The sequence below is a fragment of the Malaya genurostris genome, chromosome 2 (genome assembly GCF_030247185.1).
Source record: "Malaya genurostris strain Urasoe2022 chromosome 2, Malgen_1.1, whole genome shotgun sequence".
NCBI classification, from domain to species: domain Eukaryota; kingdom Metazoa; phylum Arthropoda; class Insecta; order Diptera; family Culicidae; genus Malaya; species Malaya genurostris.
The window spans coordinates 301,874,041-301,898,330 of NC_080571.1; the positions used below are offsets into that span (position 1 = coordinate 301,874,041).

Sequence of the window (24,290 nt, forward strand, 5' to 3'; positions counted from 1 at the left end):
AGTGGACACCGCAAATCATCATGCTTCCTCAAAAATACTCCTTAACAGGCTTATTTCTCAACATTTGTTTACGAAAATATCACAAAATGTTGTTCGAATGATGCTTTGTATTACGCCAGACCCTGTCAGCTTGGAGCGAAATCAATATTCAGTTCAACAACGCCATCGCACGGTGTCACATGCAAAATATCATGTCAATTGTATGGGTGCGCAGTGCTGCTATTTTGGCGCGCACGAATTTGACATTTCTTTCCCCTACTTCTGTGTACGAGGTTCGATGCGGACTCGCCTGAGGGCGCCATGCTCGCAAAAAATATTGTTGCCAATGATTTGTTCGGGAAATGTGAGAGCTGGATATCTTGTTTATATGGTGTCTTTGATTATGCTAAACATTTGAATTTCTGTTTTTTGAACGTTACCTCTAAAAAAAATTGTAAAAATAGTGTCCGTGAGATGTTAAGTATTGTGCTGGATCGACTATTGAGATTACTATCGGTACAATCACCCTACTTAATTTTAGCCTATTGAAAGAAACTGTCACTGTTGGCAGGTTTTGTCTTTGTGTACTCTGATAAAAACGAAAAAAAAAAATGATTCGCAGAAAACTCATGATTCAGTTAAGTTGGTTAATTAAAAGTAGTTTTCTGGTTTTGTTAACGATAAATTATACAAAAGATCAATTCTTTTGCTAACCGGTTCAAATAGGTACTCGATTTCAATTCCACAATTTACCCTCTATGCACCTTTTCGCTGAAATGCTGTGGTTCTATTGAAACATTTCAGTTGAAAGCTTATCGCTGCCGCTGTAAATAAAAGCATGCTTTCGAAAGCCCTTCGTTACCTGTTATGAAAGCTCCTCGAAGCTTTCCGCTTTTATCAAACTGTTTCTAATAAGGTTATTATCCTATTTTGAACCTGATTTCGCATTTTAATTGTTCAGTTCCCGGCGAACAACCGTAGCTAGGTTAAAACCGGATATAAATAAACGATATATAATAGTATAACTGTTTAGTTTATATTCTAGTATTTAGTATTGAGGTCTTGGAATCGCACCTCTAAGTAGTTATTCAAAATGTCAGTGTATTATACAATTTGTTGAAGCAATCCAATACATCAACATTTTTGATCGTACAAATACTCCAGCTTATATCCATCACCATATTTCTTACCAATTGTGCACACGCCCAACAATCAACGCCCTGTAAATATTTGTTTTTATTTCTTTCAAATCCAATAAATAAAATTAAAAAAGTTAGTTGGTTGTTGATAGCAGTTTTATTTTTTTTTTTGTTTTTTTTTTCGTGTTGATCTAAATTTTTTCTAAACATATTTCTCACAATAACAAATATCAGGTACGGTGATTTCGCTTGTTTCACATCACTTGTATTAATGCGGTTTTCCTCTCACCACTACTAAACATTCTCAAGTTCCTTACTTCTATTTGAAATTATAGGAAATAGATTTAGAACTATCTCGTCCAATACACGTTCAAATTTTGATAAATCTTCACAAATCAAAGCCAATCAAAACTGCTATCTCGGAAAGTTGATCGAAATGATCAGTCGTTGATTGGTCTACCGTTAACTATTGACTATCATGGTGAGTTATTACGTATGAAGAAATTTTGACTGTGGACAATTTTCAGGCAGTTGCACTAGAAAAAGTGAGCCATTTATCAAGGGCGAAAGAAACTTGGCTTTGATTTGTGATGAATCTCCGTATATTTTTTTTCTCTCGCTAAGACGTATTGTGGCTGTTGTGTTACGGTCTCAACAAATGCTTGTAATTGCATGCAGCGCTCTGCTTCATATTCGTGTAAATAACAGGTACTTTGAAGTGTGTGTAGTTGTATTCTCTTTCCACAATCTCTCTCTCTCTCTCTCTCTCTCTCTGGTGGCACTTCCGCCGCTAGTCATATGAATAGCTGAATCTTCAATGAAGTCCATAGCTGGAATTTGAACGATACCAGAAGGTGCGTTTAAGAGTAACACAAAAACCCTGTAGTACGAAACTTGGCAGTCTGTTTGTCTAAATACTGAAAATACATTTCTAGATTGCACTTAAATGGGGATTCTAGAGCGGAAGTACATTGCAATAGATGTTTTCATCAGAGAATAAGAATGATTTTTTTCTTCAATCTTTCTTATTGATAGAGATCACAATTTGTTTGTCTGAATTAACTACTTGATTAGTTGTTATTCGAAAATTGCTTCATTGATTTCTTTTACAAGCGAATTATCTCAAGGGGTCTGCTTGATTTATTACCTATTTACCGGATGGAGATAAAATCTGGACTACAAATTCAAATTTACGTACCGGAGATTCTGAACTTTGCAAATGATGGTGAAATATACATAAATTCGAATTTCAAAACGATGTTCTGTAATGGCGTTGGTAGCCGTTGTAGTCTTCTGTAGCAATCGTGTAATACCCCTTGTTCTCGTATTGGTTCTACTGATAGTAATTACGACTTTATCACAATTTCGATCTTCTGCTATTATCAGTATTCCTCCAATATGTGTCGATGTTGTTTACTTTAAATATCTCCCAAAATGAATGCTAGAATGAGTGTCCCACCGTCCGAGTAAATGAAAACGATTTCGCTCCAGGACAACGTGAAAACGCGTACAAAACTGTCGGTAAGAGTAAGGATTTTATCAACTCATTCCACGTGGATGTTTTTTTAAAGACTGTGTGGATGCATTCATATCATTTTTGTTTTCTTGGGTTCTTAGCTGTACTACACAAAGTGTCTGAACACTTCTGATTAATTTCTGTACTGTGCAGGAACATGAATGGCTCAATTTAATTTCGCTGAATTATGAACGGTAGAAAAAAGATCTCCCGCTGTTATGTTACACGGGTCCTTTAACCCTGTGCTATATTCCCTAATCAAAGCACGACTTCTTCTTAAACGAAGAATCGTAACTTTGTATCTTATTTTAAATTGTTACACACCCGCGATATTGTGACATTTGCTGAACCTCATAAAAAATTGGTTGAAAATGTAAAGAAAACTGACAATCATTAGAATTCAGCTCAATGTACACGAAGGTCGGTAACAAACAGTTTTAATTTACGAAATAAGCTGGGAAATTACGCATGACTATGAAAGATGTGTCTCTGTTTGGTTTGATTGTGCAGTTTAGGAGAGTTCCTAGCTGTTCTTGAAGGCATTGTTAAAACAATGGCTGTATTTTTATTGTACTGAAACACTGACACATCTTCCATTGGTGTGAAAAACTAATCATTTTCAAAAGGCAACCATGGAAACAAATGTCCGTCAATTATGAGAACAGATGCAGATGATGATGTATTTTTTTCTTTTTCAAAATATTGACATTGATGCGATGGAGAAATGTACGTTTCAAACAGGGCGCTAACTGTTACAGATAATTCAATCCAGCAGATAAAAACCCTGTGCTTTTCTCTCGACTAAACTGGTTACGCTAAAACGTGTCAGTGGCAGAAAGCCTCACTGTAAACCAAAGGTAATACTTGTATAGTTGGTGTTGTTAAACCAATCATTCTCCATCGCTCCTAGTATTTAAATAACAAAGTTTAAGGTTGCAAATTGATCCGGGAAATAAATTGTTTTTTTTTTTTGTAAACAGAAAAACACCAATAAACGGACTTTGAATTGATGGTTTTGTGACTTATGGATGATAACATTTAACCTAGGCCCGATTATTGCGTGATTTGGACGAACAAAACACGTTTGACACAAGAAAACATCTACGATGCTGGTGGCAATCTTTTTCGTCAGGTAAAGAGCATACCTGCAATTTGGAGGCTTGCCTTCTCTCGTTGTTACCGTTTAAAACCCTTTTTTTAATTACTTGTTTTACGTTCCCTTGTATATTTTTTTTATTAATTCCCCCCCTCAACTCTTTGCTGTAAAAATCGTTTTTTTGTGTTCACATACCCCTCGTAGACATTTTCTTGAGTAAATAGGTGATTGTTCGCTCGTCTCACTCTAGGTGTTGATTAGTGTTCTTCAAACTAAATAACAAACGCAAACTTCCACTGGCAAATTGGGCTCTGACGAAACTGGGATGCCTCATCCAAGAACAAGTTTTCATTCGCGGTGAAATTTTCACTATTCCAAAGATTTTTCCTTCATGGGTCTGATTCCCACGAAATGCTATTTACAGAACCATACTCTTTTCGGCGAACTGTGCGCCATATCCCGATTCGTCTACTCTGATTGCCTATCCTGACACTCGAATATATATAAAAGGCGTTGATGTTTTTCTATTCCGTCTAATTCATCAACACACACCGATGACTTTAATGCTGGCGATGTTAGATTGGTTCCCCACAGTTCACTCGTTCACGGCGTTCATCCACTCGATCCACGTCCACTCTCGGGTTTCCTCAAACACTCCATTACCGCAGTCCTTTTCCACAATTGTTTACAGATTTAATTTGTATGTGAATTTGTGGGTACTTGTTTGAATTCATATTCATCAGTAGCTTCTCTTATTCCTTATGAAACAATTTCTTTAAAAAATTCGAACAAAAAAGTATAATAATTTGAAGACTCCATTTCTCTCTTGTAGCTGTTGTGTGACTATCCTACAACCAGCAGCGCAATCTTTTGTTAGGAACCCATTGTTTCTCTCGGTTCTCCGTTTTATATTTAAACATTTTTGCTAGCTTGGGTGGTTCGAAATTTGTTCCGAGGATGGGCGAGAATCTTTAGTCATGTTTATTTTGTGATCTTGATTGAAGCTGCTGGAATTTGACTGTGTGGTATGTTTGTGGATAGACTTATTTACTGATGTTTTGCTCCTCCTGTGTGTTGTTTGGATCATCCAGCCTGGGCACATACAGGGCCGGATCAATCACTTTGGGAATGGGTTTTATTTCGGTACCCAACTCCTTCTCGATACGGTGGAGATCGAATCGATCTTCATAGGTGATTAGATTGATGGCAATACCTGTGGAACGAGTGATCATTTATTTTAATGTGAAGAAAGTATGGGATGAAACTACTATTCTATTCTATTTTATTATTCTACGTTAATTCTCAGATATCTAGAATGGAATTGTACTCACCCAGATGTCCAAAACGTCCGGATCTACCAATTCTGTGCAGATAGGTCTCCGCCATTTTGGGGAAATCAAAATTAATAACAACATTCACAGCCTGTACATCGATACCACGCGTAAAGAGATCGGAGCAGACCAAGTTTCGGCACAACCCGGATCGGAAGTCATGGAAAACACGGTTTCGGTGTGCCTGTTGCATCTTGGCATGAATGTAGTAGCAGCAGTAGCCGAGCTCAGTGATTTTTTTCGCCAACAGTTCAACACGCTGTGTCGAATTGCAGAAGATTATCGACTGATTGATCTGTAGTTTGGAGAATAATGTATTGAGACAGTGCACCTTCTGCCGCTCCTGGACAAACGCGTAGTACTGGGTGACACCCTTCAGGGTGAGCTCCTCCATAAGATTGATTTCGTATGGCTCGCGCAAATGCTTTTCCATAAAGTTCTTTACACTTAGCGGGAATGTCGCCGAAAACAGCAGAATCTGGCGCTCTTTTGGCAATTTCATTATGACATGATCCAGCATGCCCTTAAAGTCTTGCGACAGCAACTTGTCCGCTTCGTCTAATACTAGCATACGGCAGTTGGCCATATTCGCCACCTCCTTGTCCATCAGGTCCAGTATACGGCCGGGTGTGGCGATGATCACTTGAACTGCAAAACACCAATAGATTAGATACACGTTGTCTACAAATTCTACAAATGCAAAACATAGCAAAAAAGATCAGTAAATTTGGCAAAATATTTGCATCAACGATACACCTCGAAGGTTTCCTCAATGGCTGAGAGTATCATCATTTTAGACTGAAAAAAAAACTTACAAACTAATCCAACAAATGACAAATTACCTTTCTGATATATTCTCATAATATCATCCTTGAGGTTGGTACCACCGGTGGTCACCATGACCCGGATATGCATGTGTTTCGCAAGTTCAATGCAAATCTGTGACGTTTGTAGGGCCAGCTCACGCGTTGGCACGATGATTAGCGCCTGAATATAATCCTTGGTAGGATCAACTTGCTCTAGTACAGGAATGCTGTACGCGCCTGTCTTGCCAGTGCCGTTTTTGGCCCTCGCCAAGATATCCTTACCCACTAGTGCAATCGGGATAGCTGCCTCCTGGATCGGCGACGGCTTCTCCCATCCCTTCTCAAAGATACCCATCAGCAGCTCACGCTTCAGGCAAAACTCTTCAAACTCGTTACCTCGAGTGTCCGTTACATCCTGAAAATTGTTTGAATTAGTATTTTTTCACTGTTAGCCAATGATGAAAAACTTACACTAGTCTTAATTCTAGTATCTTTGGGCGGTATTTTAAGTTTGGCTTTCCATCCCATGTCATCCACTTTATTTTCACTGAAAATAGATGGAAACAAAAAGAGGTCGGTTATTTTTGTAATAGATCATAGAATTTCGAAAATGCCAACGACTGGCTTCTTAATTACCCTTTCTGGCTGAGGTGGTTGTTAGAATTCAGCGTTTCAGTCATCATGATGCTTGCAGTAGAGTGCTTCTAGCTTGGCTTAAGCTCTACTGGTGTTTTTTTATTTCCTATAAAGATTTACACTTATGCTACAACTTCACCGGTTTTCTTTTTTGCTGGTAAAAAATATGTGGGTGACTTTCTTTTTTGCACCCCCGATCCTTATTTCACTTTGTGTTTCGCGTTTATTACTAATTCTTATTCTTAGGATGCTTAAACTTTATTTGCTTTGTTCTTCGTGTCGCTTTTCCAACGTTGCGGTCTATGATTGAAACCACATTCAACTTGTTCTCCTTTTATATTACAGCTAATGTATAAATAATAATTTAAAAAGTCTTGTTCTCTTCACCTGTTGGCTAAATGTCTCTTATTGCCAATTTAAAAACTTTTCTTCAACACCATGCACTTTCAAATATTACGTTTGATTAAACTTGTTTTGCTTTTTTTATGTACAATTATTTGGGGCGAGCAGAAATAGTTTATACAGCTTGCACGCGGACCAAACCCGACACAAAATTGTCGAATGGTAGAGAACTTTCGTTCAAGTGTCTTTATTATTATTATTCTGGTTTTTTCATTTGTTCAAATTCGACAGAATATGTCCTCAGAAGATCACAGGTTTGCAAACTAGCCCGGGTAGTTGTGCTAGGAAACAACTGGCCGAAAACCTTCTACGACCGATGCAAGTAGGCTTTCACGATGGGGACACAACGTGGTCGCTTCTGATTTCTTTTCCACGTGAGTCACGTTTGCTCAGTACACTGTTAAACTGGAATGGAATAAAGTGATAGAACGATGGTTAGATATGCGGGTTGGAACTATTTAGCAGTAGCCGAATGATAGTGAAATAAAAACTCCATCTATATTATTTTCGATAGAAAAACTTTATAAGAGTTGTGAACCTTTTCACGAATAATTTAAACTTTTAGTTAAAATCTGGCAAAAATGCGAGTAGGGCCAATCGTGTATAAATTGTTTTACTACGCGCTAAAGAAAACACTCCAACAGATTATTTTGTTTTTCGAAGAGTTTTTCTCGACGCTCTCTGTAATGCAATTATTATACTACTTGTAATCATTCTATTTCCAGTACAATTAAATTAAAATAATTTTTTATATGTCAAATGTTCAATAGGGTGTAGCTACTCAATAAAAACAACTACCGAGATTTTCAGTTTTAACCAAAAGTTAAAATTATTCGCGAAATGGTACACAGGCTAAGTTGGTAAATAATTTAAGATATAATTTTCAGCTCTTTGTGATATTCTGTTTCAGAAAAAAACAAACAGTATAAAGAGAATATTACATTTTTAAGTATTACTCAGGGTGATGAATTGCCGATTTCAATTTCCCGGCTTTCTCGGTGCGCGAGACAAAAAATTCCCGGTTTTTAGAACAGGCTCAAATCGCCTATGTTCAGTGTTTTTTTAATTCTAGAAATCCCATATCCAAAAGAACATCGAGAGTTGAGAAATAAAGTATTTTTGGGTGGAGATCTGCAGAGTGAAAATATAATCTTTATTAAAAACTGCTTCTTCGGTTCGACAGCCTCCTTGTATCGATTATATGATCAATATAGCATTATAAACGAAATGTTGAGCCACAAGACTTTCAAAACGTTTTTGTTTAAGTATGAGGATTTGCCTAATAGAAGATTTAAGATTTAAATAATCATTGCAACGTCGTTTAAAAACCTCATCCACAATTTGTCCAAATATTCATCTTTAGAACCACCCAGCTCAATGTATTCCATCTTTATTTTGCCTGTTACTTTGCTACTAATGTTATTAGTATGTACTAGCTCTTCAAGATAAAAACTCAATCTTTTTGATGAATTTGATTAATACAAGAAACATAGCTGGTCAGCGGATACGATAAAAGTGAGTCTTGCACAGTGCGGTAAAATTTCATTTTCAATCGAATAATATAAGATGAAAATGAAATTGACCGTCAGTGTATCCCTACTAATTCATTCGACTTTTGCTGCAATTTTCAAGTGAAGCTCCAAGAATTCATCGTCAGTTGAATAATCGTACCTGGTCATTTGAAGGCCGCTCTCACACTATTGAAAGAGATATTTTGTTACTTCAAGAGATCAACTGACGGTAATTAAACTGAGCCTCGATTGAAGAGAAACGAGTGATGAACTGAATGCTGCTCGTTCGGGCCGTCAGCAAACATTGTGTGTGTGTCAGAGAGTGAAGTTTACTGCTGTTGAGACATCGTCAATGTGTTCCACATTCAGTTTCAATTGAATTGAATGAAGTTTTACTGCACTGGTCTTGCATTTCAAGAAGGAATATAGCATTAACATTCTTGCAATTTTGTCTAAAAATCAACACATTCTATTCAGACTTCATGCTCTCTTCAGTAGATCTATTAAGTGCAACTTTTACCCCAAATTCGATTATTGTTGGTGTTTTCTAGGAAGCCAGAAATACCAGCCAAAGCCAAATAATTAAAAATTAAATTTACAGCCCTACAACTAAAATTGAAATTGTTATTATCCGAACTATTCAGTCTTTTGTATGACTAACACTTAAGTCTTAAGACTCCTAGGATTCAAACTAGGAGTGTATTCTAGAAATGGGAAAAACCGTTCATTACAAAGAATCGCTTAAAACTTAATAGTTCTACCGAAAGAATTAGTTCTATTGAACCGTTCTTTCGTACTTCTTTTTTATACATCATTTATTTTATCCCGTTTTTAACCTTTTTGGTTTCGTTCTTCTGATACTTTGTATGTTCCTTCGACAATAATATGAGAGCTACAGATTACAGATTCAGTAATAATTAGTACTTTTTGCATGTATTTCTACTAACAATCATTACCTTTTTATACGTTATCAAAGGTCACGAATGTGTGTAACTTCTACCAGATTCCTCAAACCAGCAAACATTCCGAAAAACACAACTAACTTGTATACATCCTCAAATAATTCGATTTTTTTCATTTCTATATAGAAAACTATCATTCTTAAATAAAAAAAACTCAAATTCACTCACTCTTCGAGGAGTAAATAACTCGTTGAACTGTTCATGAACGGATTGGCCATCTCTAGTTTATTCCAATACTATATAAGCCTAGTATAGTCTAAAAAAAGTATACCTAAGGTTAAAAATGAACAAGAAACAATTCTCCTCCCGATTCCATCTAACAACATATACGATATTCTTTCAAAATTGAATTTTGGCGAAACAGAACAAATTTCTCATAATCTTATTAAACATGTTACCTGATAGTTCTTTTGCAAACATGTTATGCAAACTTACTCTGAAATTTAACAGAAATCCAACAAAAGCATCCGTTCGATGTGCTGTTGTTGATAACAACTGAGAAATGCTTTCTGATCTATCAAAATAGCTGAGAAACCCTTACAATTGTTTAACGAAACATGAAATGTTGGCCCCATCTCCAATGATTGTGTACCATAAAACCTGTGTGGGACAATACGATGTTTCAAAACTTTTGATGAACTTCTCACTTAAACACAAAATGGAGTATTGCCTCCAACTTTTCATTTGTTTAATCAGGAAAATCATGATTTACTAAGATTAAGGATAGTAATTTTTTTCCCGGATTTGCACTAAAATTATCGACTTTTTCCCGGTGAAACGAAATTCCCGTCTTTTTACCGGTTTTCCCGACTTTCCCGGTCACTTGCCACCCTGAATAAGTTATTTCAACACTTTTTCTAAACATCTCGCTCAAACGCAATATTAGGTATAGTTTCCTACTTTTCATTTGTTGCTAGTAAGCTTTTCCCGATTTTCACTAAAATTCCCGACTTTTTCCCAATTTTTTTCCGGTGAAAACCAAATTCCCAACTTTGCCCGATTTTCCCGGTCACTTGCCACCCTGTCAATTTGACACACAAACACTTTGGAATTGTAGATTTGGCGCCTGAAACTGTTGTTTACTTATAAAATGGAGCGTCCATTGAATACGCAACTTTGTATCACTATGAAAAATCATGCATTCGTTTAGTGTGTCGTAGGGACAAACGCAACATCTGAAAAGGGTATACTAACAAAATGAATAGTTTGAAATTAAAGGATAATGTTCAGTAGGACTTTCGGATTTACTTTTGCATTTTTAATTAAATGACTACATTTCGATTCAGTCAGCTGCCCGGTCAGTTTGTTACGATTATACATTATACTATATAATAAAACTCGACGTCAACATTTCAAAAGGGCCTAAAAACAATTGACAGATTCTCTTTGTTTACTTTCTCTTTCGACTATATCTGCGTTATTATACAAACGTTCGTTACATATTTGGTACTGTTGCAAACATGGGGATATTGTCTTTCATTCTACACGAATACTTTGTGAGTACACGTGAAAATTAAGGAGATATTCACAAAAGAGAAAGTAAACAAAGAGAAACTCTCATTGGTTTATGTGCCCTTATGAAATATTGACATCGAACTGTGCTAGAGAGCGAGAGCAAAATTCATTATAAATGTGTCATTCATTCCGATCGCAAATTATTCTTGGTATTGCTTGGTGAAAGTATTTTACAAGTCAACATTATATTATGAAGAATTTGTTATTTGTTGTTATATATTAGGATTCTTAGCGTCAGTAGGATCCATAGTACTAGCCATGCAATGATTCTGTACACTAAGAATCGGCTGCGAAGTCTGTTGAAACAGAAAGGCCAAATTCCATTTCTAGCGATTGAAGTGTCGCCCTGTTTGTTGGCATGGAGCACTGAGGGCGAAACATAAACATAAACAAATGAAATGACAGTTTCGCCCTTTATAGTTCTTTGTATTACTAAGATTAAGATTTTTGTAGAATCCAAATTTTTAGGCAAAATTTAGGATTTTAAAGCATTTATTAGTAGGAGAGAGCAACTTGATTTGTTTACTTCTGTAAGATTTGCCCTCCTTTGAAAAACAGCTAGAATGACAGCTTCTCTTTGTTTACTTTCTTTTTCGAGTATTGCGGTCCGATCGGCAATCTATCCATCTAACACTTCACCAACTTCACCAACTTTCGATACGAAATCATTGGAATTTGCCTTAATAATTCAAAGAGAAAGTAAGCTAAGAGAAACTGTCATTTGCACTTAGGACCTTTTCTAATATAATCGATGTAGTTTGACGTGTTCGCTGTCTCTTACGGCATTTTCGTTTTTAACGGTGGCACTACACCGGTGCACAGTGGTTCAAAAGCACAATTTCACGCTCTTAATTGATAACTCATAGGATCGTGGTTTTTGAGGTACAGTATCTTCAGCAAAGTTACTCAGAATTATAGACGCCATCTTTTAAGAAATTTTATTTATGTGATTAATCCTCCTAAAAGTGAGATAAACATTTTATTTTAGCTCAGGGTCAATATAGGGGCTAAGTTACTTCGACAAAGTTGTGCAGAAAGTTATTTCAAACAAGTTTGCTGAAAGTACTATTCCCGTAACTTGAGTGTAACTCAAGATATAATGTATTTACGAAAAGAATGTCCAAAAACCAGTTTTTGTAAGAAAACATATATATTTTCAATTTATATGAGTTTTTCATGTTATACAAAGTTTTTCGTCCTTAAAAACTACACAACTTATTCGAACATACTATGCTGCTATCATTTCAGTTTAATGAAATATAGTAATTTTTCATGTTATTTTTAATAAAATTCTAACTTGTCTATTATCAAAAGGCGCAGGAAGGTGCACATGAAACTACTTACATATTAAACTACTTCAAAAGGGCTTTCATACCGTGGTTGAATTACTCGTCTGCGATCGTCTGCAGGCGATATATGTTCTTTTCAAATATCCTTGTCCTTGACATTTTCAATGATAAGGTTCATTGTATTTCAGATCAGATTTCAGTATATATTCGTTACCATGGAAACTCTTACAATAAAAGGTTTTTATGGACATCGAAGTCTACAAATAGAAAAGTTTAGTAATAATTACAGACGGTTTTTTGAAAGTAACTGTCCGACGTTTTTTAAAAGTGAGATAAGAAGCCACGACTTTGAAAAAAGGCAATCATCATGTCGAATTACGTTATGTCATTTTTTGGTAAGTTTTTTCTATAGAAAAGCTCTGTGGATAAATATCTTCTACTCATCATTTAAAGTGGAGATCGATAAACGCTTGCTATATTGTACTGTTCATAATGATTAGGAAGTTTCTTTTATACAGATGTCGGGAGTATTATACACGCGAGCAATCCAGATCACTTACGAATCGGGATCCCATGAATTGGTAATTAGTTTCATTGGATCCTTTGGTTACAAATATTCGTGAATGGCCAAAACAGTCCAAGAAGAATCTGTCGAACGATGCTAAGAGTCTTTTAGCTGGTTAAGAACATTGCCAACTATCATAAAATGAATACAAATAACTAAAAAATGAGTTTTGATCATACTTCTCTCGACATAACTTAATTCGATTTGATGATGACTTTTTTAAAAGTTGTGACAAAACATTTACTAAACTATTCAATTTATAGACTTCAATGTGCACAAAAAAATAATATTTTGTGGCAAGTACCATAGTAATGAATATATACTGAAATCTGATCTGAAATACAATGAACCTTATCATTGAAAATGTCAAGGACAAGGATATTTGAAAAGAACATATCTCGCCTGCAGACGATCGCAGACGAGTAATTCAACCACGGTATGGAAGCCCTTTTAAAGAAGTTTAATATGTAAGTAGTTTCATCTGCACCTTCCTGCGCCTTTTGATAATAGACAAGTTAGAATTTTATTAAAAATAACTCGAAAAATTACTATATTTCATAAAACTGAAATGATAGCAGCATAGTATGTTCGAGAAAGTTGTGTAGTTTTTAAGGACGAAAAACTTTGTATAACATGAAAAACTCATATAAATTGAAAATATATATGTTTTCTTACAAAAACTGGTTTTTGGACATCCTTTTCGTAAATACATTATATCTTGAGTTACACTCAAGTTACGGGAATAGTACTTTCAGCAAACTTGTTTGAAATAACTTTCTGCACAACTTTATCGAAGTAACTTAGCCCCTATGTTGACCCTGAGCTAAAATAAAATGTTTATCTCACTTTTAGGGGGATTAATCACATAAATAAAATTTCACAAAAGATGGCGTCTATAATTCTGAGCAACTTTGCTGAAGATACTGTACCTCAAAAACTACGATCCTATGAGTTATCAATTAAGAGCGTGAAATTGCGCTTTTGAACCACTGTGCGGTGTAGGGAAGAAAAGGACGACTTGATTAAACCCAAATTGGAGTGAATATAGTCACTGCTACACAGGAAAAAAAGGCATTAGTTCGCTGTTGTCAAATAGGTTTTACACGCACGTGATATACACCCCTATTCTGTATTTCGATCGAATCGGATTTTGTCGAACGAATGTAAAAAATTGCATTCTCTAATTCGATCGATTGATGCTTTGGTATGGAAAACTCGAATCAATCGAGCTACAGAATGCCAAATTTCGAATTCGATCGAAACAATCCGATTCGAACGAAATACAGAATCGGGGTGATAACCTCGCAAAAAGAGCAGGATGACCGTTGATTGACAGCTACTAATGGTCTGTTTATATACTCAATTAAACGCATTCAAAATTTGAGTTTTTATCACGGCGGTTCAAATAAACTCATGATCATCATTGACAGTTCAACCAAATTTTGCACAAACATGACATAACCTCAAAAAATTCTCTGCATGAACATTATTTGGCAACTAACGGTGGTTTGTTCACGTGGTCATTCTTTTTTGAATGCGTGTTATTAAGGTTTCTATGCCCGGTGAAAAATAAACGAAGACCCTAGTGAAAATACAATATGTAAGACAATTCACACTTACCATCAGACTATCACCGGCATAAAACGGTTACGGAACAACATTTATTCTGTATAAAATGTTCAAAATGGCGAATGTAACAATTAGAGATTCTCTTTGTTTACTTTCTTTTTCGATTATTACGGTATTTTTAGCAATCCTTCCCTTACATTATTTACCGCTAATAATAACTAAAGCTATCATCTTTTAATCTGCACTGAAGAAATTATCGAGAAAGAACAGTATTATTTCGCAATAATCGAGAGAAGGTAAACAAAGAGAATCTCTCATTGTTACATTCGTTGTTTTGAACATTTCATGACGTAAACGACACAACGTCAAGTTCATGGAACAGGCGTTTCCTGGTGAAAACAAACCAATCTCTTTTACATTTTGGTTGTAAGTGAACTGTCAGAAAAGTCAATTGGAAATGTAAACAAACCACTGTCAATTGACAAATCTTATCACTTGACATACCTGGCTAATATGGACCAGTAAGTCTGAGCCATTAGAGAAAAAAAACACCGGTTCATTTGTCATGCCCACTTGCAAAACCTAATTAACTCATTTTCTCGGATATGGTAAGCGGCCCATACACGTTCAGTTTTCCGGTCAGTTCAAATGATCCTTGGACGGAATAAATTTACCTGAACAGTTCTGAGTTACTGAGCATTAAAATGTTCAAAAACTTGACCAAGGCCATGACAGATTCCTTGCCAGTAATAGTTTGGCAATCTTAAAGTTTATCTGGTACAACTACACAGCAAAAAAAAAGATCGTAACTATCTCGATGTGATTTTCAATAGATGTGAAAAAAAATTTATACGTACTGAACATCAAATGCAATAATTTTTTGTTTTCAAGAAATATTGCAGATAAATTACACGTTATTACATCGAAACAACGTATTGATTACATTACATCACCTTATTTTTAACTTCATTAAAATGAGTAAAACTACAATAGCAACTTGATCAATTAAATCTACCTACAATAGAAACTTAACTAAGCTAATATTGCTTATTCAGCATGCTTATACTAACCCTAAAATGTGATTTTTTTTTGGTTTATTATGTCTTCCAGGGTTCATTTTATTGTATCCAGTATGCTGACAAATGCATTTAAGAGTTAGAAAAGAGGAGTAGCTCAATGAAAATAGTTAACCTTCAACTACCTGCTTATATTTCCTGTGCATGAACAAAGCAAATATTCGCTAATTTTCAATGCAACGATACAATTCAGCTTTTAAGAAAATTCACAATACGCCAATCTAGAAAAAAAATGCTGAAATTGATTTCAAACGACCATCAGACTGTCCTTCAATTTTGCTGTACTTAGCAGCAGCTCGGAAAAATTGTCAAACCAAATGAGCATCTGACAGACTAGCTGCTGCTTACCGTATTTTGACTAGTTTGGAGGTTATGTTCACAGCGTCGAAAATGGAGTAACAAATGAGAAGCAATGTACAAAAAGTAAGAAGAAACTTATCCTTCAGAGAGTACGTTGGCCTAAGTAGTCTTATCAAACTTTTTATTTCATTTTTATTATTCAAATAATGTAGTTTGGTCGACTACCACCCCTACAATAAAGTTACAAACGCAACATTTGTTTTTATATGTAATAAAGCACTATACGTACTGCCGAAAAATAGAAAACCTTAATCATCAGCTAAATAATTTCATCAAAATATGATTTCTAATCTTTTGCCACCTCTTTGTTTCGTACTTTCTTTTATGAGGGTTTTCTTTTTCTTACTTTTATCTACCGAAGTACAAAATGTGACGTCACAAAAAATTGTAGAATCGGAAACAAAAATGTTTAATAATGAAAACCATTATGATCTCAAGATTGGAATGACTTTAGTGCAAAGCATAGCTAAGCTCTTTACATCTAAATTATTACACTAACCATTATTTGAAAAATTAAATATGGCCTTCAAACCACAGCGGCACTCGATTTTTCGGCTGCCATGTATGAGCCAGCAGAGAAACGTGTTCCATTTTACGAGACGCATTTTCACAGCCAATTTTAACGACATCGGTTCAAAAATGCTACTCGCAATGGCAGGAGCTAAGATAGTAGTCGAACTTACCTTTTAAATTTAGTTTTTTAAACTCGTTGCTACTCTTCACCGTCGTATAATATTCTTGCTTAAACTTTTTCACGTCTTCTCTCTTGCGCCGTAACTTTTTAACTTGATGCCAACGTTCGTCGCTGGGTTGCGGAAAGCAAAAGAAAAGGTCCGGCATAACGGTAACGGACGCCGTTAGCAAAATCGCTTAGCGGATTTCTGCTGTCACCCGACGTATCAGAAATTTGACAACAGCATTTATGCGATGTTTCTACACTGGAACAAAAAATGATTACTTTACTGAATGATTTGTTTCGCGTTTGGTTCAAATGATTTGAAAGATAACTGTTACAGTGAAACAAAGACCATGATAATCGTTATTATTACCTTTACAAATAATGGATGAAATTACTATGGGCATGGTTAGATTAAATTAATTCAACTGGTTGAAACTACTTTTGAATTATAATGCAGTTCAGCACACAGTACATTATAAAATTTTCGTTCATTTAGAATAAAAAACTGAATATTGATTTCAGTTGTTTGATTTTCATCTATCTATTCGGAGATTTATAAATGCACAAAATTATATGATAAAATATTTCAGACATTTTTCCTTGTGAGACTTTTTACTGTAAGTGTACTGTGGCGTGGATTTTATGGCAAACCCAACAGAGATCGAATTGCGCTTGAAGAACTGTTACTAGTCTTCATCGTTTTCAAGTTGATCAAAACAGAAACTCACTCGAAATTATTACTAAGGAATTTTTGTTATAAAGGGTGATTTTTTAAGAGCTTGAGAACTTTTTTAAACAATAAAACGCATAAAATTTGCAAAATCTTATCGGTTCTTTATTTTAAACGTTAGATTGGTACATGACATTTACTTTTTGAAGATAATTTCATTTAAATGTTGACCGCGGCTGCGTCTTAGGTGGTCCATTCGGAAAGTCCAATTTTGGGCAACTTTTTCGAGCATTTCGGCCGGAATAGCCCGAATTTCTTCGGAAATGTTGTCTTCCAAAGCTGGAATAGTTACTGGCTTATTTCTGTAGACTTTAGACTTGATGTAGCCCCACAAAAAATAGTCTAAAGGCGTCAAATCGCATGATCTTGGTGGCCAACTTACCGGTCCATTTCTTGAGATGAATTGTTCTCCGAAGTTTTCCCTCAAAATGGCCATAGAATCGCGAGCTGTGTGGCATGTAGCGCCATCTTGTTGAAACCACATGTCAACCAAGTTCAGTTCTTCCATTTTTGGCAACAAAAAGTTTGTTAGCATCGAACGATAGCGATCGCCATTCACTGTAACGTTGCGTCCAACAGCATCTTTGAAAAAATACGGTCCAATGATTCCACCAGCGTACAAACCACACCAAACAGTGCATTTTTCGGGATGCATGGGCAGTTCTTGAACGGCTTCTGGTTGCTCTTCACTCCAAATGCGGCAATTTTGCTTATTTACGTAGCCATTCAACCAGAAATGAGCCTCATCGCTGAACAAAATTTGTCGATAAAAAAGCGGATTTTCCGAATGGACCACCTAAGACGCAGCCGCGGTCAACATTTAAATGAAATTATCTTCAAAGAGTAAATGTCATGTACCAATCTAACGTTTAAAATAAAGAACCGATGAGATTTTGCAAATTTTATGCGTTTTATTGTTTAAAAAAGTTCTCAAGCTCTTAAAAAATCACCCTTTATAAATTACATATTACAATACTGCATCAGTCCATAAATCAATTTAACTATATCGTTGCTCAATTCAAATAATTAACATTGCTACTAAGAACTATATTTTAATCTCTGTTTTCTATATTTTCAAGTTTGTTTCAAACAATATATGATAAAAATAATGAATACTTCACTTGTGCCTTTCTGTCAATTTCTTGACAAACGATTTTACAGTTTTTTTTTAACTTTTAGTTTTAAATGAACGAACTTTAGATGAAGTTAATAATTGTAGCACTTTCAATTCACAAACTTTTGAGTTGAAATAAATAACTTAAATTTAGTTAATTCAACTAACGCTTTTGTTTGTTATAATCATATATTTTGGTTTGCTTTAAAGAATTAAATGATTTCTTTCAAACTAAAAAAATCCATTTATTTTAAACTAAAAAAATCAAAATCAAAACCAGGTAATATTTGATACTACTTTTATTTCGATTTATATTCGTTTTAAAATACTTAAAAACCAAGAAATTCAACGTACAAACTTTATCCACAGGAGAAAAAAAATGCTCTGGTTTATCCGCGGGATCTTTTGGACCTAATTGGCTATCGCGTTATTATATAGTTATTACATAAGCGTCCCTAACACGATAATTAATTATGCCATTACTGACATAACACTGAGTAAATTTTCCTAAAAATAAATTTTCGTAGGGCACTAGTTCCACCTATATTGAACTGCGCAAACTGTTTACTATCAGTACACCCATTGTTTTATGTAAAAGTTATTTTTACTTGTTTTACTAGCACTGAAAATAGTGTTCGAATACTCCAGAATGAAACTCAGTCTGTTTCTCAGAGATGGTTTGAACGATTTTCATGGTCAAATAGAAGGTCTTATGGATTCATATAAAATTCCTGAATTTCATTCTGGTCCGACCTCTGGATTTGAATCTACTGGGTTAAGCGTTAAAATTTTTTATACCGCCTTCTAAAGCAACGAGTTGAAAGAGGGAAAAATTATTTTTAACTAGCTTCAAAACTTTTCCAATTTGTAGTTCATATTTGTTGCATACTAACCAACTTCGGCTAATCCGTTTCTCGGAAGTATTGGAAATAGTGGTCAAAAACTGCAAAAACGGATCGCACCTCACTTTTATTCCAGATGGCCATATCAATTTTTACAAACTTTTAGATTCAAAAGAAAAGTCTTACGGTTTCAAACGGAATTCCCGATTTTGTTGTGAATACTACTTCCGGTTTCGGAACTATGTGTTTTAATTTGCAGATTCTCCTAGATTACGTTCAAACAATATGAGAAATTACACCACTAGGTGGATTAAAACAGATTTATATAATATACAATTTACAATCATGTTTGTTTCAAAGAAAAGTTAAACTCGGAAAATGTATGTCTATATGAAATTCTAATATATTAAATGCTTCGATAATTCAAAAATTATAGGAGAAAAAAACACAATTGCATAATTTCGAAGCGTCAACTAATTTATTGCTAACTATTGTCTTTGTATTCTATATTTTAGAACACAATTAGTAAATATATGAATATTTTTATTGCATATCTCTTATCCCTAATAATTTGACTGCAGCTGCGATTCAACACACCAAGAATTTTACTTCCAGTTCCATGGTATGCACACTGTACCATCATTCAGCACCGAGTAGTACGTTGTTATGTTCAGGTGAATATCGTTCAACTCTAATTCGTCTGAGGCGATCAGCTTCTCTAAACACTCGATCATCCGGTCCGGTGTGACGGAATCATCCTTATCGAGGGAAAATAGTTGGAACTGTTTCATACAGCGCTCGTGTAAATCCCGTTCTACGTGCTTCTGCTGGTTGTACGATCGTTGTTTTTCAAGTGATTCTTCCAAATGTGTTGTCAGAAAGTCGACTAGTAAAGAACCAGGACAGGTTGCCGGTACAATCAACTGCCCTGTCGGACTAACCATCATTGGTCCTGCTTCTGATTCCACAACGATTTCAAATTTCGAAAGATCCAGTGGCCAACTCTTCGGATATTTAGATTTTCCTAAATAATCCAACAGAGCAGTAGTTATCTTGCGCAAATGAGAAGCGTACGACATTGCTTCGGCCTTTGGCATAAATTTACGGCGACCTATTCGAATATTGCGTAGCACTTGTGACAACGCATACTCATACGCAGGAAGTTTTCGCAGATAGGCATCGTGCTTTTCAATATGTTGAATAAGCTGTAAAATGATAATTCTTCTTAAGCGCGCTGTTCTGAACTTAAATGGCCAATTTCCTGACTTGGATGATATACAATAGCTCCAACAGTTGACTTTCATCCAAGAAAAGACATTGGCCCTACAATTATTCGCCTTACATCCAACCAATTCCTTTGGACGTCTCCAGTGTAAAGCATGACGTGTCCATCCAAGCTAACTCCGGTGAATGGCGCAAACACAACTATTCTATTTTTCAGACCAATCATAGCTTGGGGATACAACGCTGCTAGTCGTTCTAAACTTTTCAGACAACCTCGAAAGTGCTCAACATTCCATCCACAATCATAAATTATGTCTTTCACCTCTAACAACTTCATCATTGACTCTCTCAGCTTCTCAACTTCATCTTTCAACTCCTGCAATCCTTTTGTACGTACATTAGCCGTAATCATGTGCTTTTGTAACCAAAATTTTAGCGATTCATTTTCTCTCGCTTTTTTGACTCGAAACTGAAATATATCGAATTCACTCTCGAATGGAGAATCCTCATCCGGTCGTTTTCGATGAACAAAAGAACTATCTCGTGAGTCGTCGGAACTTGACCTTGATCGATGACCTTTTACACTTGTGGAAGAGCTCTCCGAAGACATTTTGTCCACATAATCTGTAGAAAGGTTGCAGGATTGTAAAATCTTCCGCAACACCAATTTAGTATCAGTGGTTCGTTCTAGTGGCACCTTTATAAGATTAAATTTCCCGCGTTGATCGGGTGAGTTGGATGCTCGAATGTAGAAAGGAAGTTGCTTTGGTGTGGAAGGCAACACTTGCCTCTGACTAAGTAGTGATTCCAAGTGTGCGCTGAGTAATTTAAGGGAATCTTCATTAACACGCCTTTGCTCAGGATAGCGCCCGAAAAGGTCAGGATGTACGGCAAAGTAAAACGGTCTCAAAGCGGTTGCCATTTCGGAGGAACTAATCATTCGATAGAAAACTGTCCCATAAGAGTTGTGTATCACACTGAAAGGATGTTGGTTTAATTAGGCACCTGCGTTAATAGTCTGGAATAATGAACATACCATTTTTTCAGATAAATGTTCATTATAATCAACAATTGTGCGTAGTAAAATGATTCCAACTTATTTAATTGGTTATCAGTGTCAACAATAACAAAGAAATGACAGCTCTCGCACCGTGGAATTTACATTAACAAAACAGATTGCGCGATGTTCTTTTGCCGTTAAAGTCGACATTATGAGGTCGACTATTATACACTCAGACAATAGCAATAAGAAAAACGACATATTAAGCTGTTTTTCAAAGAAGGGCGAATCTTACAGAATAAAAATATCGAATTTTTCTTTTCTACTAATAAATGGATTCAAAACCATGAAATTTCACATGGAAATTTTTATTCTAAAAAATATCTTAATCTTCGTTATACAAAGAACTGTCATTCAGTTTGTTTACGTAAATTTCGACATCCATGTTTCATGTAAATTCGTCCTGATAGCGAAAACCAGCCAATTTCACGAAAAATGCACGAGAGTGTTATAATTCTTTAATCATACAAGAAGCATAGAAGGGCGAAACTCTTATTTTTTTGATTTCATCAGTGGATTCAGAAGGAAAGTGGAAAAATTTATATACACACTAAGAGCAAATTCAGTAGCTAGAAGTTCTATATGGAAGATCTATAATAGAGCAGAAACTGGAACAAACGTATCCCCAGCAAGCCGTTCTAGTTCTATTTACTCGACCAGTTTTTCTGTCAAATTTAAAACTGGTCTACGATGCCGTTCTATTTTTTGTATATTTGAAACACGAGTGAAACACTACTGGGGCCGCCAGTTTTTCTTGTTATAAAATTCAGATTTAAATTTTGTAACTGACATAAATTCGACGTGAAGATTTCATAAGGGCACATAAACCAATGAGAGATTCTCTTTGTTTACTTTCTCTTTTGTTAATAACACCTAAGTTTTTACGTTCACTTACCAAATTTGCATATATAATGAAAGAAAATATCTCCAGCTTTGTAATAGTATCATACATGTATCGAACAATTGCCTAATAACGCAGATATAATCGAAAGAGAAAGTAAATAAAGAGAATCTGTTAATTGTTTTAAAGTCCTTTTGAAATGTTCACGTCGAATTATGCATCTAGAACTAGAACTCTACTGAATATGCCCTAAGATTTGATTCCTGTGTTCGGTTATTTTTTACGGTAAAAATCGTACTATCTATATGGTAAAATTATCTTTCAATAACCGAACTACTGTAAATACTGATTGTCGTTGAACCAGTTACAACAATTTTCAGTAAGTGTCTGTTCATTGACCAAACGAAAAGCATCGTGGGTTCGTCGAATGAATTGAGGTACAGGTGCACAAATTTTTTAAACATTTGAGCTACTCAAAGCTTTTTGTTTACTTATCGGCAGAAAAAAAAATCATTTCACTTGTCCTTTTGCTGCCACAGATATCGTTCTAGGGCAGTTTCTGGTGGACTCGATGAATTGTGCAGTGTTCTGGAAGGCGCTCATAACTCCAGTCAACCGAGACATTTTTTTTCAACCATAACCACGACGCTCGAATTTTCTTTATTCGTTTCTGTGAACAAAAAATCCAAAACCAAATCGTAAGTTGGAAATATGTGTTTCTTTTAAAAATCCGAAAATCCCTTCAAATCCAGACTTTCAACCAAAAGAAAACATACAAAAAATTACCGAACCATTCGTTAGATCAATTTGGTTTACAGTTTACGGTGGTTTTTTGAAAATTCAGCAATTACCGAATGATCGGCAATCAATTCATTTACCGAACTAATTATCAAACGTTCAGCTGTTGAAAATTCGATAAAAAATTACCGAATTAAGGATTAATCAACTCATTACATATTGATCTGAGAATATACGATAATTCATAAATAGGAATTGAAACCAATCTCTAAACATTGATTGATGTTTTTCTAGTGTTCCTTTCAATGGGACTTTCACCAAATACAAAATATATTTTAATTTTCGGCCCGAGTGGATTCCCACCCCCTTCCATTGTTTCAAACGAAATTTCGAATAGAAGTATGATGCCTATTTGTGATGAAGAGTTCAGTTGCGATATAAAATATTCGAAATTGCGCTGAACCGAAAATGACAGCTAATTTTTTCCTAATTCAAGAGAAGAAGAATTGCAGATATGATCAGATTCGATTAAACAGAAGTCGGACAGCAATCTTATTGGTGCAATAAAATATTTGACTTCAACTATTGTAAGTATAATTTTCCAAAAATTAGCATCTTTGTTTTGAAAAACATTAATGTACTATAGATGTATCTAATTTGTGCCAGAAATGAGATATAGTATCATAAAATGATTACGAGATAATCAATATGTAAAATTATTTGGTTTTATTAGAAATAAATATCTCGTTTCATTCCACTGCACTTAGATCGGATCGATCCATAGATCCCGGATTTGGTTGTTCGTAAAAGGGGGCTAATGCTTTACCGCGATGGTTGAATGTGTAGAATGATGGAATATTCGCTAAAGTTTCCCAGGATTTGGCTTGCAGATCCACAGCAGCTCGAATTTCTTTGAAGTCGCCTACAACTTGTAGTATGTTGTAAATGATGAGGAATAAACTAAGAATTGCTTGAAAGATTATCTGTAAACAAGCGGAGTTTAAGTTTATGTTAAGTATTTGCATACTACACTATTTGTGCAACCTACATCTACGGGAAGGTTCGAAAACTCTTGATCCGTAATTCTTAAATAAGCTCGATCTGGAAATACAAATTAACATGAAAATTTTTCCATGACGGCTGATTGTAATAAACTTACGTTGTGCTGCTGAATATGCCGCATGTAAAAGCGACAGAAAACCTACAAAAAGAACGAGTTTGTTGAGAAACACCATATTTTCAGCAATTTATAATGGACTGAGAATGAAATGGTTATGGCAAAAATAATCGGAAAATAATTTGTCAAAATA

General features: G+C 35.2%; 3 protein-coding genes across 3 annotated transcripts; all 3 read right to left on the bottom strand.

Annotated features, from left to right (window-relative positions):
• Positions 1-1,256: 1,256 nt before the first annotated feature.
• Positions 1,257-16,586, bottom strand: LOC131430831 (ATP-dependent RNA helicase me31b). The gene is made up of 6 exons (XM_058596053.1): positions 16,436-16,586; positions 6,504-7,310; positions 6,339-6,414; positions 5,904-6,282; positions 5,062-5,709; positions 1,257-4,943 (listed from the first exon to the last, which is right to left on the bottom strand). Exons 2-6 carry the CDS (start codon positions 6,548-6,550, stop codon positions 4,774-4,776), a joined length of 1,320 nt encoding a protein of 439 aa, XP_058452036.1. The 5' UTR covers positions 6,551-7,310; positions 16,436-16,586; the 3' UTR covers positions 1,257-4,773.
• A 3,002-nt stretch (positions 16,587-19,588) lies between these two features.
• Positions 19,589-21,458, bottom strand: LOC131430833 (T-cell activation inhibitor, mitochondrial). Its single transcript, XM_058596054.1, has 3 exons — positions 21,378-21,458; positions 20,460-21,318; positions 19,589-20,322 (listed from the first exon to the last, which is right to left on the bottom strand). Exons 1-3 carry the CDS (start codon positions 21,398-21,400, stop codon positions 19,723-19,725), a joined length of 1,482 nt encoding a protein of 493 aa, XP_058452037.1. The 5' UTR covers positions 21,401-21,458; the 3' UTR covers positions 19,589-19,722.
• A 2,225-nt stretch (positions 21,459-23,683) lies between these two features.
• On the bottom strand, positions 23,684-24,290 carry LOC131427402 (ER membrane protein complex subunit 5). Its single transcript, XM_058590555.1, has 3 exons — positions 24,140-24,290; positions 24,029-24,081; positions 23,684-23,963 (listed from the first exon to the last, which is right to left on the bottom strand). The coding sequence occupies exons 1-3, from the start codon at positions 24,213-24,215 to the stop codon at positions 23,730-23,732; spliced, it is 363 nt and encodes a 120-aa protein (XP_058446538.1). The 5' UTR covers positions 24,216-24,290; the 3' UTR covers positions 23,684-23,729.